The following is a 16,058-nucleotide window of genomic DNA, read 5'->3' on the forward strand; positions in this document are numbered from 1 at the left end:
ATATTACATTTTGTTTGTGTAACTCATTGCGTTATTGAGTATTTAATTAATTAATACCTTTTTCAGTTTGAACCGTTTCCAACCTTCCGCAAAACGAACATCAATAGAGATAGCTACACCTAAACGATGATTTGAGTAATAAAGCAAGCGCTACTGTTGTGTAGGTTAGTATTCCTGGGTTGCCGCTGAAGAAACGCGAACTGGCAACACCTGGCCGCAGCACACAGGCCGTCTCTGGCCAAGAAAGTGCGCACAGCGCACACCAAGTCAAACATGGCCGCATGCTAGCTGCTATTTTTCTTTATTGTTTGCCAACGTAATTTAAACGATCGAGTAGTGGTGTTTGTCGCTATCTGCGGGCAGATTGAAGACGACGCCGTGCGTCGTGCCTAGCCAACGACGAGTGGTTCGTCCAGCTGCAGGTATGTCTACGACGAAGTCATCTTCTCCTCGCGCGCGCCGCATCTTTACCGGTATCTACCCGTCTTACCGCGTGAATATTCGCTTATATTTCATCATCACACAATCAAAATCACTCGAAATCATATAAAATTGATTCATGTTTAATGTCTAAAGGGTTTTCTATACGGATTGTGGTTATTTATCGATCGGGAGATGAGATTAATGAAGGAAATAATCAGCTGAATATTCATGTCTTCAGACATGTCGCATTCATTTGTTTCGTGAAGACAACGCATTCGTTGATGTTAAGAGGTCAAGGCACACTTTAAAAGTGTCGCAAACAGTTGTTGCTTAAGGAAAGATCGGAAATTTCGTGGATTAAATGGATGCCACTGTTCGTGGGCATTGAATCATCGTTTTCTTGGCTTGGTGTCAAAAAATTAATCTCATTCTTTTGGGTTTTTAGATAAGTAACTCATTAAATTAGAAACGAGATAAATTATGATGCGTCATCCGGAACATCATCATCATTACCAAAGAAATAGGTAAGTAAAATGTTCAAAAATTAAAAACAGATGGATATTAAGTAATTTTACATTTTGTAGACCACCACCACCACCACAAAGAATGTTGGTGTCTGTCCCAGGTGGTCCACATCCGGGTGTACTCGTCTCGGTGTCATCCGCACCACCGATGATAAACACAATCGCGCCGATGCAGCCGCCTCCGCCGAATCAGAAACCCGCCGCGCCGGTTTACTACGAACCGATGGCGATGGGTGTGAACGAGTCGGCGGACGTGCAGCATCCGCATCACCAGCAGCAGACGGCAGCTGAACAACCGTCACAGCTGCAGCAACTCACAGCAAATACCACTACTTCGTCGCAAGTGCCCCACTTGGCAAACATGAAAGAGAAGACGCCGATGTGCTTGGTCAACGAGCTAGCGCGCTACAACAAGATCCAACATCAGTATAAACTCACCGGTGAGCAGGGCCCCGCGCACAAGAAGGTCTTCACCGTCACACTCAAACTGGGCAACGAGGAATACGAAGCGGAAGGTGCGAGTATTAAGAAAGCACAGCATTCCGCCGCCGCGCTGGCGTTGGAAAAGACACTCCTACGTCGCCCACCGCCAAAAACAGCGCGACATATTAAACCAGGAGGTGTGAGGGCTAATGGCGCTGGTATGGTCACACCAACAGTTGAGCTGAATGCTCTGGCAATGAAACGCGGTGAGAGAACTGTTTACATTGTCGAGAATGGTAATGGACTTCCACAACAACCACAAGGATATGTTGTGCCATATTACAATCGTCATAATATGTACCCCCAAGGCCAGCCGAGGTATAACTATGATGCGAGAAGACCTCCGCACGTGCGCGGACAGTTCCAATATGACAACCGATACCATGGTCAGTATCAAAAGCCTGGTTTTCAACCCACCAATGGTGAAGTCTGCACGGTGCGGTTAAAAGTCGGCGAGAGGGAATACCCAGGCACCGGTGCGACCATCCAAGCAGCTAGACACGACGCGGCCACGCGAGCCATCGAAGAAATTAAGAAGTTAAACGATGAGGAAGAAGATAAAACTACTCCGACTCTCAATCTCGATGAGAACGGCGAGGACGACAGCGATAACAGCGCCCTCAACGACCTGAACTCCGAACTGAAGTCGCCGATTTCTCTTGTGCATGAAATTGCACTTAAAAGACACCTGAATGTTGTGTTTGAGGTGAAGAGCGAAAACGGCCCGCCACACATGAAAGTTTTTGTTACCCTGTGTAAAATTGCTGATGTTACTGTGGAGGGTGAAGGCCACGGGAAGAAAATCTCGAAGAAACGCGCAGCTGAGAAGATGCTGCAGAAGTTGTCAGCATTGCCACCTTTACCTCCGACGCCAAACACTACTCAACTGAAGCGGAAGAGAATAGCAAATAAGAAAAAGACACGAAACTTGGTTAAAGTCAACGCGGACAAACCAAATGAAACGGCAGAGGAAATAAATCCCATTTCGAGATTAATACAGATACAACAAGCTAACAAAGAAAAAGAGCCTGTTTATACTGTTGTGGAGGAACGTGGAGCTGCACGTAGACGAGAGTTTGTTATCCAAGCGTCTGTTAATGGTGTGTCAGCAAATGGCGTTGGGCCGAATAAGAAACTTGCAAAGCGGGCTGCAGCACAAGCATTGCTGACACTACTAGGGTATGCAACTTCTTCTACACCTACTGCTACTACGGTAGTATCTCCCAAAGTCGAAAAAACTGAACTTGCGAATAATTCGAATGAGAAAACGAGAAAAGTGACGTTCCTTGAGGAGAAACCCGAACCTGTTGGGGGCAGTGGTGGACGGCAGCTAGTTCCAGGGTTGTTGATTGTTGGCGACCAAACCGCACATGTAAGATATTATATTTAAAACTAATTTTTTAGATGTTTATTTGATTTGACTTGATTTTTAGACGAAACCTAAAGAAACCGCACCACCAGCAGCAACGACGACGTTCACGAATGAAACTTCGCCGAAACCCAAAGTAACCCCGCAGAAAATTACACCGCCGCCAGCGGGCGGCGTGCGCTCCAAGGATAAACTCATGTATCTGGTGCAGCTGATGAATATTCAAGCACAATTCTCAGACTTTCCCAAAGCCAACCACGAAATGTATTTGACTTTAGTCTCGTTGAGTACAAATCCTCCTCAGGTAATTATAAATGAACCCCGAAAAAAGTATTTTTTGTAATAAAATATTTATTTACTTACTTTTCGGCAGGTTTGTCATGGAGAAGGAGCAACGATTGAAGCGTCGCATGAAAAGGCAGCGCTGGAGGCCCTCAACGTGCTCTCAGAGATGGGACTGGACAACATCGTGCCGAGCAAAGAGAGCGCGGAGGCGTAAGCCATAACTTTCTGCTTATCTGCAAGAGAAAAACAAACGGTGATCTAATTTATTTTTTACATAGGCGTTGTTCCTGATTTATTAACAATATTTATGTTTGTATTATGCGCGTTTCGAAAACGCCTTATTTATTTATTGCGTAGTTAAAGAGTTAAGCCGGAAACTAGCGAGATTTTGATTCAGGGTGAGGATCTCAGGTGTGCTCTAAACGAAAACCAACTCACACACACACTAAATTTCTAAGTTGCGTGTGTCAAATGTTTCGGCGGCCATCTTGTTTCTTAGTGATGAGAAAGGAAATCTTTGCGTGACTCAGGAAAGCACAAGTTTATTGGTCGTGCTTTCCTGAAATACTCAACAAGTAACATGAAGAAAATAAACGTTCTCGATGTCTCGTATTTCCGCGTGCGCTCTTCCAGGGCAGAGAGCGCACCGCGGGACAAAACCACCACACACTCACACACACACATTTCCAAAACTGATAACAGTAGTTCAGAATTGATAACTTAATATGTATAGGGTGTTTCAACAATGATGAAAACAACCCCGACGACACGACGACGTATTTATCTAATAATATCTGTTGTAGGGGATACGAAGATTAATTGAAGCTTGTATTAATTAAACTTAAAGTAACTAGATGTATAATGATTAAATTCCCTACAACCGACATGAAGGAATTTAAACATGGGGCTGTTTATATACCTAGATGATGAAGAAAACACAGTTATTGAGACGCCACTAATGCGCTTTTATGTATTGAGACATCCTGTATATGTATATGTGTATGCAACCAGCGACGCGAACCGAGCGCAATCCGCGCCACCATGTTTGATTCCGTTGGGTTTCGCGTCGCGCAGATTGTTCATTTCTATTATTTATATTCGGTATGTACCAATTGTGCACCGGCGCGCTGTATACGCCGCTGCGGTAATATTGGTATATTATATGTAACCACTGATGAAGGCGAAAGAGAAGATGATGAAAAAAAAAAACGTTAAGTAGATGTGTGCGCAATTCTGACCTGCTGGATGTAATTGATTTCAGTATTCATAGGCGTTACATTAACATTTGAATTTTCATTTCATTGTGCGTTTTGTAAAACATTTTTGTATCGTACACACACTTTGCGCGCTGCTGATGCGAATCCGCATGCGCCGATTACAATAACTTGTTGTTATTGTATACTGCGATGGACGTACGTGTTTTTTTTTTGTATTTAAGCCGGCTGGCGATTTTATATCTTTGGATTTTTTACGTTGATTCATCGTTTCTTTGCGTTTATTACTTGCATTATGTGTTTGTTTTACTATTATCATGTTTTGTTTCATTCTTTGATTGTATTTGCCTCGATTGAAATTGAAATCAATAAACAATGTCACAAATAATAACTTATTACTAATTCTTACCTGTAAATTTCTTGAGAACTGCTAAATCTCGAGAGCGATGCACATGGACTATTTGTTTTCGGCGGCCATTAAGAACAACTTGCAGTTCGTAATGTGTAGTGTTGGTTGCCAATATTAAACCGTCATAGGACAATGTGCGTTTAAAGCAGTATTGTAAAATATTTAATTTACACAATAAAAGATAACGTACTTGTTTTTTAACAAGGTAAACGATAAATATTGTAATTATGATGTTTTTCACCTTCAAAGCGTACATTCGATACAGTTTTTTTACGTTGTAAGTAAATTTTGTTGATTCATGGAAGTGATTCACTTAAAACGTAATTTGGAACAAATTTCAAGTGAATATTGTTGATTATTTTGACGCATTGAGGCTGAACACAACAAAATTATCTATGAATCATCTAATCGTCTATTATTTGAATCGCTAAATTAAATCAAACGTGATTAATGACACGTACAGCTATTGATGTAAATTTAGACAACCAAGCATACGCCACCATTAAGAACAAACCACAAACGGATAAGTTGCAAGTTATTTGGTAATAACTAAAGAACGCAGCATGCTACAACATTGATTCTTGTATCAATCGCTAGGGAATTAAATTTCACTTCAAATACCATTGAAATATTCAATAATTTGTGATTATTTATATAGTAAAATCGTGTTTTGCATGTTTTGTTTAAAAAACATGTTTATTACTAAATATAGCAATAAATAAACAGCAACAAACTTAAAATCCCACTCAAATAGATGCGGTAGTTAATAATAAACCAATTCTTGCAAGTAATTTAATTGTGTAACGTTTAGTTTATGAGTAATCTAAGAATAACTGAATGAAAACACTGCCAAACTTCAATTCAAGTGAACTGACTCAGTTTAATTCCTTTCAGACGTTTTTTCATGTTTGTATGCAAGATGTTCGTCGCATGCAAACACAAGGCGCGTTTGGCGCCGTCTCCGCTGACAGATGTTCATTGTCCGCAATCACCCTTGACTGCGTGCACTGAAAACGATTAAAAATGGCCGGCCGCGCACGCCGTATTCGCAAATATGTAGGAAAATTATTTATTTAAAAACTTGAATCACAAAAGCACATTCAGTTTCAGTTTAAATTTTCGATTAATATTAAAAATGACAAAAATCACAATGAGTTTTCCGTTTAGTTATTAAATATCAGTCGGTACTGGCGGTGTATACGTTTTTTATCGGTTTACAATAAGCAAAACATCTCCAAAAATCCCATCGTGTTGCAAAAGCAACAACAGCAAGCCGCAAACACGTGGCGAGATTTAATTTTTGTATATTGTTTCATAATTATTATTTTTGTGTGTAGTTTTTTTTTTGTTTTGTTTTGAGTTCTTCGAGATATACAATTACCAGAAGCCGCCGGATGAAAAACCGCCCGGTGGTACACGTTTCCGTTCTGATGCAGACTCAGTCTTTTTCTCGTTGATCTCGTTTTTCTTCTCCTCGACCTTCTTTTCGGGGGTGCTGCCGTTGGTGCCGTTCTCCGCCGCAACGCTGTTGCCGTTAGTGGTATTCTCGTTTTCCTTCACTTCCTTCTCTTGGGAGTCGACTTTCTCTTCGGTTTTCGCCGCTGGAGAAGTTCCGAAGCAGGAGGAGATTTCAGTAGGCGCATGTGTCTTGCGTGGTGCTTCCTCTTCGGGACCACCGAAGATTTGCGAGTGGCCACCGCCTGGCGGCTTCAGCACGCGGCTCGAATTGCGACCTTCATGCATACCAACACGGAATTCGGAAGACATTTTCCTATTGCAAACAAGATATTAAAATTATTAATTTCTCGTAGGTGCGGTAGAGAGTGTAGGTATGTGTGGAATGTGCAAATGATTGCGATAGCGACACCATTGTCGACCTACCTGCGTTGCTTGTTCTGTGTGCGGGTTGTCGGAATGCGAGACACCTACGGGTAGATTACTTTTGGATTTGCTTTCGGCGACTTGCTGCTGCGTTTTTGGCACGCACGAATACACACCTCAGTGGCGACTGAACCGGCTGACGAGAATGAACTGCAATACAGTGCAGCACAAACGGAACAACGACCCTCCTCGTTCTCTCAATACCGGCTTGAACCGGCTCGCGCGTTCCGTTACCACGCACGACCACAACCGAACACATACGAAACACACTACAGAACTCTACTATTTTTAACCATCACCCAATCACAGCGCAGGAAATCAAACCGTCAAAAATATTTCAAATTTAACGCCTTTACCATTGGTCAACCGGCGGAAATCGCTGTAGATTAGAACGTGTTCGTGTTGGATCGGAATCGTAAAGTTAGAATTTTAAATTTACACAATGTGCAATTATCGGATGAGTCATGGTGCGTTTGATACGCTCGAAATACTTGAAGACTACTTGAAGGAGAACGAAAACGCAGACCACAAAGACAATGTACGTAAGATTCACATTCCATAAAGTTTAAATTAGACTCGTAACTACAACATAATTGGAAGCCATTTTGTCACGAACAAAACGCACATCAATTTGTCAGGAAAACAAATGCTAATGAATGCAAATGCATGTCGATTATGTATCCATAGTTGAGCACAGCCCGTAGACAACAGAGAAATTGTTGGCCGATCGATGAATACGAAATTGACATCGCATGCAGGGCGGTAAATACATTTCGTAATTTCTACGACACCACATGAGTCACCAGCGGCGTCGGCGCCGGCGGGAGTCACCCCCACAATGTGCAATGTTCATTGCACTCGGAAACACTAAGCAGAGAAGACAGAGATGTTGCCCACAATGCACTCAATATTTCATGAACACAAATGTCAGCAAGGAGGAAAAGGCATTATCATATTAATTGCTGCAGCAACATGCCAGTTATGCTTCATTATGGTAATAACATATTATCAATATGATGAACTTTCAACTTTATTATGTTTTAGGTACTTGTTAAAAATTAGTCTTATGCAACAAAGTGGTTATCTATTGAATAGTGTTTTGTAATTAGTAGTTTCATAATAGGATTTAATTTGAAATAATCGTTACGATTGCTCAACTTTTATTTCCGTTGAGTATTGATAGTGATAATGCAACAATGGATGTGATATGGTGGTTATAAATAGAAATTCGAAGCAAAATAATGTTGATAACAATAATAATGGTAATAGTATTACATTACCAATGAAATGGGATACTTAGTAGAGAGTCAATTAGTAAATAACAGTAAAATGTTAATGTAGTTGTTAATATAGGTTGAAAATGCTAGAAATTAGGTTGTTATCATAAATACCTGCTAATATTATAGTAGATATTATTGTTTTTTAATGTTTTAATATGTTTAAGTAATTATTTGCTAAGAACTCTCAAGAATATGAATTATTTCGGTTTTGAACTTGAATTTTTTTCAATGTCAATGTCAAAACTCAGAATAAAAACAAGAAATATTAAGTTAATAAACACAAAATATCATTTCAGGTCATTTTTTGTTCGTAAAAAATATGTAGGATAGGTATAATCATGAAAAAGGTGCGTTTATCATTAAAAACATAAAAATCCTTATCTATTATGAATAATCCTTTGTGATTCATATCGGTATTAATGAAATAAATCATATTTTTGAGATTTTTTGCGAATAATTACTTAAAAGATGTAAATACATAAAAAAACAATAATATCTCCTATAATATAAGTAGGGATTTATGATAACAAAGTGATTTCGAGAATTCTCGATCAATTTCAGCATTTATGCATTATTGGCGGTTATTTCTTCATAATATTTAGTAAAGATTCGATAAGAATTGATATTTACGTTAATATTATTACCAAATTCATAAAACTAAAGAAAATGTCATAAGTTTTAATTAAAACGCAAAAATAAGTAAAAGAACATCCGATATTACTTCATTATCATAGAAATTATCAATAAAAGTAAAAAATCAACACTGCGATAATAATCCAATGAATAGTTCATGTGTTAATATTGATACGCGTTAATTAAAAGTAAATATCACCTCGTTATCCTCCATTAATGAATTTAATTTAATTCTCTTTCATCCTTTTCAACGTTTGAATCAGCGCGCTTCTATTTTTAGCTATAAAAAATAAATAAAAATTGAATTCTCTTTCACTGCGAAACATTTCCATCCGAATATGATATATGCAAGCAACATTGTACAATATTCACTGTTCCCCGTTCATATCAGAGTGAATATCATACCGGTTGTTAAATTGCAGCTCTGTTTGCATACTTTATAGCGCGCTATCGTTTTATCAAAGCGGGTGTTGTTCGCAAAATGGCAAAAATGTAATTTTGCTGCGCGAAAGAAATCCGCTGCACGCACGCGAAACAAATGAAGAGGCAATTTCGCCGCGTTTTGCGAGATCAATAATTCAACCTGACGCTAGCCACCACCACGTGAGCGGGTTACCACCCCCCAAAAACACACCGACCATGTTGTATGTTGTCTGCATGGAACATATTTTTCAGGATTAGTGAAAAACAAACAGAAATTTAATTAATGTATTGATTTTAGAAATTTTGCAGAAAAAGATTAAAAGATTAGATTATAATGAGTGAAAAATTGAATTATTGATGAATTTAATAAGTAATCACTTTGGATGCTTTGGGATTATTAGGAAGTTAAAGTTTCCTGTGTAAATGCGATTACTGCTTTCCAGCGATTTCCGCAAACGTTGAGAGGGTTGTGTGGTTGTATTGCAGAGGTGGCATATGCCAATGAGAACCGATTGAAGAGTGGGAAGCGGCCAATGAAATTCGGCTCACTGCGCATTTGACCTGCTTTCGATGTGATACGCAAAAAGATTGCAACTTTACTACGCAAAAACCCTCTGCCACCACCAAGGAATGCATATGTGTGAACATTTTGTTTCAGCACCTGCAGATAAACAACGCAGCACGTACGTTTGGTTGCCTACAATGTAAGTCAATCGAAGTGGGTGTGAAACGTGCGGATTCGTATGAATGTGGGATTTGCGCTGCTGTATTTTAATTGAATTCCTTTCTCTCGTTGGGTTTGTCTGCGACGCCGCGGCGTGCAATATTGATGCCGCTCGGCGGCGGCGCAGAGTCCGCGATTTTCCGCCTGCTAGTTGCGGAAAAGCCCGCCAGATGCGCGACGCCGTGCACCGTCCACGACGAAATCCGCGGCGAACAACTGCCGAGTCGTTACGTGCGTGTCCTTGGCGGCTCACTCTTGCAATCAGCGCATTACTACGCCGCGCCGCTGCATAACAAACCCAAGCTGAATCATTTCGTGCGTTTTGTGTCTCTGTAGACATAATGCGCGCGTGAATACCGTCGACGAACTCTCGCAGCAGCAGCAGCCAGCTCGTAATACACGCCAAGCGTACACGTACCGCGCGCGCCACCGTATCCGTTCAGCGGTCGAAAGATGTTTTCGGGTTTAACGAATCAGGTCAGCTCCTGGATGGGCAAGGGCGGTGAAGCACCACCCGAGGAAGGTAAACTACCAGAGGCGGCAGCCGCCGAGCCGACTCTCGATGGAGACGTAGCGAATGCTGCAACTACCAGGTAATAAACCCAAAAGCAGAAAAAAACACTTACTTTGTATGTCTTGCTCTCTTGCTGACACAGAAATCTGAATTGATTTTGATTTGATATCAAATTATATCTGACTTGTCACACACACTTGACACTTGACTGCAAAAAATCAATAGTGCTCATTAAAAATCAATTTCAAGGTTACTATTGTCAAAAGTTGTAGGTTAGCTGTGGTGTGAGCTGTTAATTGGGTTGCATAAGACGCATATGGGGCTTTTTTTTTTCGTCGAATAAATGATTAAATTTAGGCGATTCGACGGCGTAATTTGATCACTCGTACGTGTTTCGGCTTTGACGGCGGCGTCAACGTCTGAATGTCGTAACAGGCGTCTAATAGGGTCAAAGAAATTCCGAAAAATCAATATTAAATACAGACTGCTCTGGAAAGTAGAACATCTGCATTGTGTGATTTTAAACGTTGAAAACACAAAAAATGAATGAATTTTCGTTTCCAGCCCGACGAAAACCAGCAAGCTGGAGATGTTCTCGAACGTAAAAACGCAGATTGGCGGAATTGGCGGCTGGATCGGGTCAAATATGCCAGCAATGCCAGCGATGCCCAGCATCCCCAAGTTGCGCAAGGGTGAGGGCGACGCGCCCCCAACCGATGAGGCCGCGCCACCCGCGGAGGGCGACGCGCTTGTTGATGCCGCCGCCGCCGCCCCGCCAACGAAGGATGACGACGACAACTCCAGGCAAGTATATATCACGACGCGCCACGCACTCACCACCCTGTACAATAAAAAACCCTTAACATATACAACTAATGGTGTTTTTTGTTGTTTGCGTGTGTGTGGTGAGTGCGACGAGTCCCCCAACTGGCTGCTCGCTCTTTTGTTTTAGTGGTCGATGTGTGTGTGTAAGTGTATAACCTCAAATCTGGACTTCTTTGTGATTTTTTGTGATATCATGCATCTCGCCTCCTAACCTAACCTCTGCTGGCCCCCCCCGGCTCTGTGCGCACGCCCATCCCACTTTTTCATAGCTCTCATTTTTAGAACATGAACGTGCCTGTGCTAGATTGTCGTGCTCTCGATGTCCTTACAAAATAAGTAATAAAATTTGTTACTCCCGGCTTTTCAGCGCCACCGGCGGAGCCGACTCCGGGCCCGGCACGCCGCCCGAGTCGCCCACAGAAGAAGCCAAAGACGGACAATTTGGCAATGGTAAGCCTTCCACCACTATTATTATCAATCATATGATCAAAACGCATAAAACATGTCGAGTAATGAAATTAAAACATTCATTAACCCAGTTTTTTCAAGATTTAGGTCAATTGACGCATTTTAAATTAAGCATCCTATCGATCTCGCCTCATTACAACCCCATGGCGTCATCAGAAACAAAATGTTTGCATTATTAATTTTTAATTTTGTTTTTTCCTTGGGAAAAATTAGTGCAAAGTAAAGCATTGGCCGGAGCCAAATCGTTCGGTAGCTTCTTGTACTCGGCGGCAAGCAAGGCCGGGGCGAAGGTCAGCGAAGCGGGCGCAAAAGTAAAAGAGGCCGTTGAGAAGAACGTAAGTTGATAAATCATAAAGAAACCAACAATATAGTTAATTTCACGTTTATCATTAGACGATTCTCGGAGAATTCAACAAGGAGCAAGAGGCATTCGCTGCAAAACAAGCAGAAAACGCAGCTAATTCTCTCCCGCCATGGACGGGCTGCACCAATGAGGAAGCACTCAAAGAGGAATGCCTCAGTCTATCCACTGACAAGCGCAACTTTGTGCGCAGTCCTCCGGCGGGCGTTGACTTCCACTTTGATTACGATGTCTCCTATCCGGTTGCTATGACCATCATGGAGCAGGATCCGAATTTAGAGAAGATGCGTTACGAACTTGTGCCTAAAATGTAAGAAAACTGTATTATTTCATTGTACATTAGATTATTTTATGTTTTATTTTCATTAGCATTACGGAAGAGAACTTCTGGCGGAATTACTTCTACCGCGTGAGCCTCATTTGTCAAGCAAACGAGCTGTCGTTCATGTCGCGTGAAGGCGACAGTCAGTCCGGCGAAACCACCTCCGATCAGCCCCTAGGTGAGTCAAAATCATCCTCTGCATCCGAGTAGATCACTGCATCAATCATCAATCATTAGAAACAGTTGTAGTTGTATTATATTATAGTATTGCTTATATTTTGTTTGATTTCGTTAAAATTTTTGTTTTTATTTGATTTTTCGATTGAAAAAGATACAAAAACCAACGAATTCATATCAGACACGATGAAAGTGTCCACGCAGGACCTGGCCGAGGTACAGGAAGGCATGCGTAAATTGGCATTGGGGTCGAAAACGGGGGGTAAGTTTGTTCACTTTGAGTTTTAATTTGATTTGCGTACTTATTTTGCTTGGATATGATTTCATTCGGTTTTTAATTTACTAATCTGTTGTAATACATCACCATCACCGCATAATATCACCACGTAGCTTCAACTAACGACGAAAGACATACTACCATGAATGTGTGCGTGTCCTAAATGTGCTGATTGATCACTCGCCTAATTTCATCAGGATCGTCACAAGACGTAAGATGTGAACCATTCCAACCTATATGTGGTGTATAACTGGTTGCGTGCTTCTGGCGATCCTGTGATTAAACATACATAGACATATAATATCGTATACTAAAGTTAGTTTCCTGTATGGTTTTCTGACAGCTTAAAAGAAGATTGGGCAAGCGAATAGTAGCTTCCATAAAACAAATCTCTTTATCTTCCTTTGAACTCTTCGGTTGCGATTACGTGCGATTCTATCGGCAAACCCAATGCAAAAACATACAAAACAAACATCACGATGATGATACAGCTGCAAAACTAGAAATACAAATAATTGTTATGGCAATTTCATCTCGAGATTGGACAAAATCTCTACTTTGAAATCATGTAAATGTGCACACTGACGATACACACTCACTGGTTTGATTCGAAATTAGTTGTGTCAATGACAAGAAAGGATCTCAAACACACAAAAAATCTTTAATCTAAATCTCTGAACACACACACACACACACATGTTTTGCTCGTATATATATAAAAAAGAATATATACATAAATATCTGTAAACATTCCTAGCGTTAAATTATTAAAGTAAGGAACAGTATTAACATTACGTACATATTTGTATGCGGTGAGTGTTTGCTCGAAATGTTTGAGTAAAGATGTTGGCAAACGAACGAATACATTTTGAGAAAATACTCGCATTTGGTGAAAAAAGGTACTAAATTTCATTTCGTCGACAGAAACAAAAGAAAAAAAAAACATAAAAAGTGAGGTTAAGAGAAGTAAATATAAATGTGGTAACGCCACTGCCACATCTGTGTAGATTTATAAGTGGGCTTCGTGTTTCATTAATTTAGAAATTGCACAACTGCACAATTCACGACTTAAAACTAACGAAAATCGAATCGGATGGTGTAAAATATGTAAAAACAGCTTTGAAATAACCACAAAATGGAGGTGTTTAACATGTACAGTAAAGAAACATATCTCATTTTTGCTTTTTTGAGGTTAAATTAACTGAAACACGAAGCAAAAAGGTTGGAACGTTGCTCATCACGACCTCGAAACCTATATTAAACCAAAGAAAAACGTCTTGTTGTCAATAATATAAATATTTCTCATATAGTCCTTAATTGAATCTATATAAAAAAATATCTTCTTCTATGTGGATGTGTGTGTGTCAGCAACTAAAATTTGGTCGTGATGAGCATGCAATGAACGAAGACGAACACAAAAATATTAACAATGAAGATATAACAAAATCTAGCTTAAAGAAATTGACAATATCGGTCTGTCTGTTTTTTGGTAATGTACTGTTGTAAAAAAGAATTATAAACTCAAAAAACACATGGTATGTGCAAAGTTACGAAGATGATGACGTTGAAAAATGTAAATATTATTTTATGAAGACGCAAAAATGTCAACGGCCAGATGCTCTGATTTGTTGCGCGCTTTGATTGTTCACTCTTAACCAGCTCGATGAAATCAAGTACAGGAAACTAACACGAATGGAGCATCTGGCTAATATACAGATTTATGAAGAAAAAATTAAACAAAAACGTTGATTATATCCAAGTCTATAAGATAATACGCAGATGAATTGTTTTCTGTCGCTGCTAGCTTCTTAAGCAATACGATTTTTCGATTTCTGAAAGCGGCGTGTACCTTTAGTTGACTTATTCAGCCTTCTAACGAACTTGCACTAACGATTTCTTGGTGGTGTACAACGTTAAACATAAATTTAATCTTAAGTTAATTTTAAAACGTTTAATTTTACTTAACTTTTGTAATATTTTTATTCTTTTTTTGTTTTTGGCGAATGTCTTGGCATTGCTTACCTTTACGCTTTTTGTTTTTGATTTGTTTATATTCTTTCGACGCGCAGAAGAGGAATGGGAGAAGGAGCTCGAAGCTGAACTGCAGGATTACGAGGTGGTCAGTGAGCACAAGTCCTCCAGCTCGAAGAACGACAACTGGGAGCAGGACATGGACGATATTCTCGATGATGAAGAGGATTTGAAATAGGCAACACACATTCCACGATGAATTTGTTATGAGTACGCGTACTTAGACACCGACTGAACGACTGAATAATTTTATGCTTTACATTCTAATATCTATAATCTAGTCATGATGATTGTTTGAATCTTGTAACCACCAGGATAATATTGTATAAATTACACATTCGATAATATCTTGCATTTATGCATTTACTACGTACACGTAGGGATTATATATAAATATTATATTAAAAAAGTTGTAAGTTATAAATTTAAGGCTGTTGATGAGAGAGCAAATCCGGTTATTGTTTTTGTAAATAAGCGCTTTTAAGTTTTTGATCCATTGGTTGAGAGTATGGAAAGCACACGCTCTGTGTGTGGTTTTTTGCTCTTTGCTGGTTGTTATATTGTCACACACATACACGCTTTGCGTTGTTTATTGCGTTTGTTGCATTCGGACAAGTTGTATGTTTTCTGTTGCGCGTCCCTATGATTGTTGATACACGCGCGGATTGCGTTCACAAAAGAACCCCACCAATACCACATCCCTGACATCCTTACAATTGCGAAAAATTGAACATTTTTGCGAGCAAATCTTAATATATATACATATAATATATATATTTCGTATTTAATGAAATGTCACATTATAGTACGTTAGGATATAGCCTATGTGTGTTGAGCATGTATTTAACCTGTATTCATAATTGTTATTATGCATAACAATTGTTAAATAAATGTAGCATATATGCCTATCTATCATTTCATTAGTTTCCTTGAACTTGGTTTATGGAAATTGAATTTTTAAGAGAAATTTGAAGTATAAACGCGAAAAATGAATGAAAGAATGATTTAGAGAGCTTCTACTTCACTATTGGACAGCTTAGGCATGGCTGAGTATTGTTCGCACCGCGCGAACGTGCTGACTACCTGCAAAAAGTGGTAGGGGTAACCTGATGTTATTTAACTGATTGCGTGCTAGGCAATCAACAGTGGTAAGGAAGAGGATAGTTTTTGAGTCATCCTTGTACAATGCAGGAAAAAATTACAAAAGAGTCTCTAAAACGCTAAAGTTGTTTCAATTTTGGCATTTCTACCATTTTAACCTAAAAAATAAAGAAATTTAATGATATACACAAAATATATACCTTTGAAGTTGTACTAAACTTGTTTTTTCACTTGTAATATCTCAAAACAAATCAATAACCTTTCTATGACTATCGAATGTCCGAAACAAATAAGAATATTACACTTTCTCGAATTTCCACGCAACCAAACATAC

At 39.6% G+C, this 16,058-nt stretch overlaps 3 protein-coding genes and 1 long non-coding RNA gene across 6 annotated transcripts; 3 read left to right on the plus strand and 1 right to left on the minus strand.

Annotated features, from left to right (window-relative positions):
• The first annotated feature begins 232 nt into the window (after positions 1-232).
• LOC135797647 (double-stranded RNA-binding protein Staufen homolog 2-like) lies at positions 233-4,689 on the plus strand. The gene is made up of 5 exons (XM_065310120.1): positions 233-422; positions 869-947; positions 1,008-2,802; positions 2,864-3,103; positions 3,173-4,689. The coding sequence occupies exons 2-5, from the start codon at positions 904-906 to the stop codon at positions 3,296-3,298; spliced, it is 2,205 nt and encodes a 734-aa protein (XP_065166192.1). The 5' UTR covers positions 233-422; positions 869-903; the 3' UTR covers positions 3,299-4,689.
• Positions 4,690-5,762: 1,073 nt separating this feature from the next.
• On the minus strand, positions 5,763-10,391 carry LOC135797655 (uncharacterized). Of its 2 annotated transcripts, none has more exons than XM_065310130.1 (2): positions 10,275-10,391; positions 5,763-6,478 (listed from the first exon to the last, which is right to left on the minus strand). In XM_065310130.1, exon 2 carries the CDS (start codon positions 6,472-6,474, stop codon positions 6,085-6,087), a length of 390 nt encoding a protein of 129 aa, XP_065166202.1. In that variant the 5' UTR covers positions 6,475-6,478; positions 10,275-10,391; the 3' UTR covers positions 5,763-6,084. The 2 variants fall into 2 exon arrangements, with proteins under 2 accessions (XP_065166202.1, XP_065166201.1); XM_065310129.1 differs by lacking the exon at positions 10,275-10,391 and adding an exon at positions 6,589-6,746.
• On the plus strand, positions 6,871-8,707 carry LOC135797656 (uncharacterized). 2 transcript variants are annotated; one of them, XR_010549600.1, is made up of 3 exons: positions 6,871-7,126; positions 7,276-7,582; positions 7,633-8,707. It is a non-coding gene; the product is annotated as an uncharacterized lncRNA (long non-coding RNA). The 2 variants fall into 2 exon arrangements; XR_010549599.1 differs by having other exon boundaries at positions 7,276-8,707.
• On the plus strand, positions 9,746-15,531 carry Sap47 (Synapse-associated protein 47kD). Its single transcript, XM_065310125.1, has 8 exons — positions 9,746-10,241; positions 10,727-10,965; positions 11,345-11,437; positions 11,669-11,790; positions 11,849-12,126; positions 12,186-12,316; positions 12,470-12,577; positions 14,662-15,531. The coding sequence occupies exons 1-8, from the start codon at positions 10,102-10,104 to the stop codon at positions 14,799-14,801; spliced, it is 1,251 nt and encodes a 416-aa protein (XP_065166197.1). The 5' UTR covers positions 9,746-10,101; the 3' UTR covers positions 14,802-15,531.
• Positions 15,532-16,058: the final 527 nt, after the last annotated feature.

Source organism: Atheta coriaria, unplaced genomic scaffold (assembly GCF_025399875.1).
Source record: "Atheta coriaria isolate IRGN ID8LTWV9N9 unplaced genomic scaffold, Caltech_Dcor_3.1 hic_scaffold_8_pilon, whole genome shotgun sequence".
Lineage (NCBI taxonomy): Eukaryota > Metazoa > Arthropoda > Insecta > Coleoptera > Staphylinidae > Dalotia > Dalotia coriaria.

Bases quoted from the DNA above. Each gene is read 5' to 3' on its own strand.
- Sap47 (XM_065310125.1), top strand. From the start codon at position 10,102: ATGTTTTCGGGTTTAACGAATCAGGTCAGCTCCTGGATGGGCAAGGGC. The intron at 10,242-10,726 runs GTAATAAACCCA...TTTCGTTTCCAG, and splicing joins GCGAATGCTGCAACTACCAG to CCCGACGAAAACCAGCAAGC. The intron at 12,127-12,185 runs GTAAGAAAACTG...TATTTTCATTAG, and splicing joins TACGAACTTGTGCCTAAAAT to CATTACGGAAGAGAACTTCT.
- LOC135797655 (XM_065310130.1), bottom strand. From the start codon at position 6,474: ATGTCTTCCGAATTCCGTGTTGGTATGCATGAAGGTCGCAATTCGAGC.
- LOC135797647 (XM_065310120.1), top strand. From the start codon at position 904: ATGATGCGTCATCCGGAACATCATCATCATTACCAAAGAAATAG. The intron at 2,803-2,863 runs GTAAGATATTAT...CTTGATTTTTAG, and splicing joins TTGGCGACCAAACCGCACAT to ACGAAACCTAAAGAAACCGC. The intron at 3,104-3,172 runs GTAATTATAAAT...ACTTTTCGGCAG, and splicing joins TGAGTACAAATCCTCCTCAG to GTTTGTCATGGAGAAGGAGC.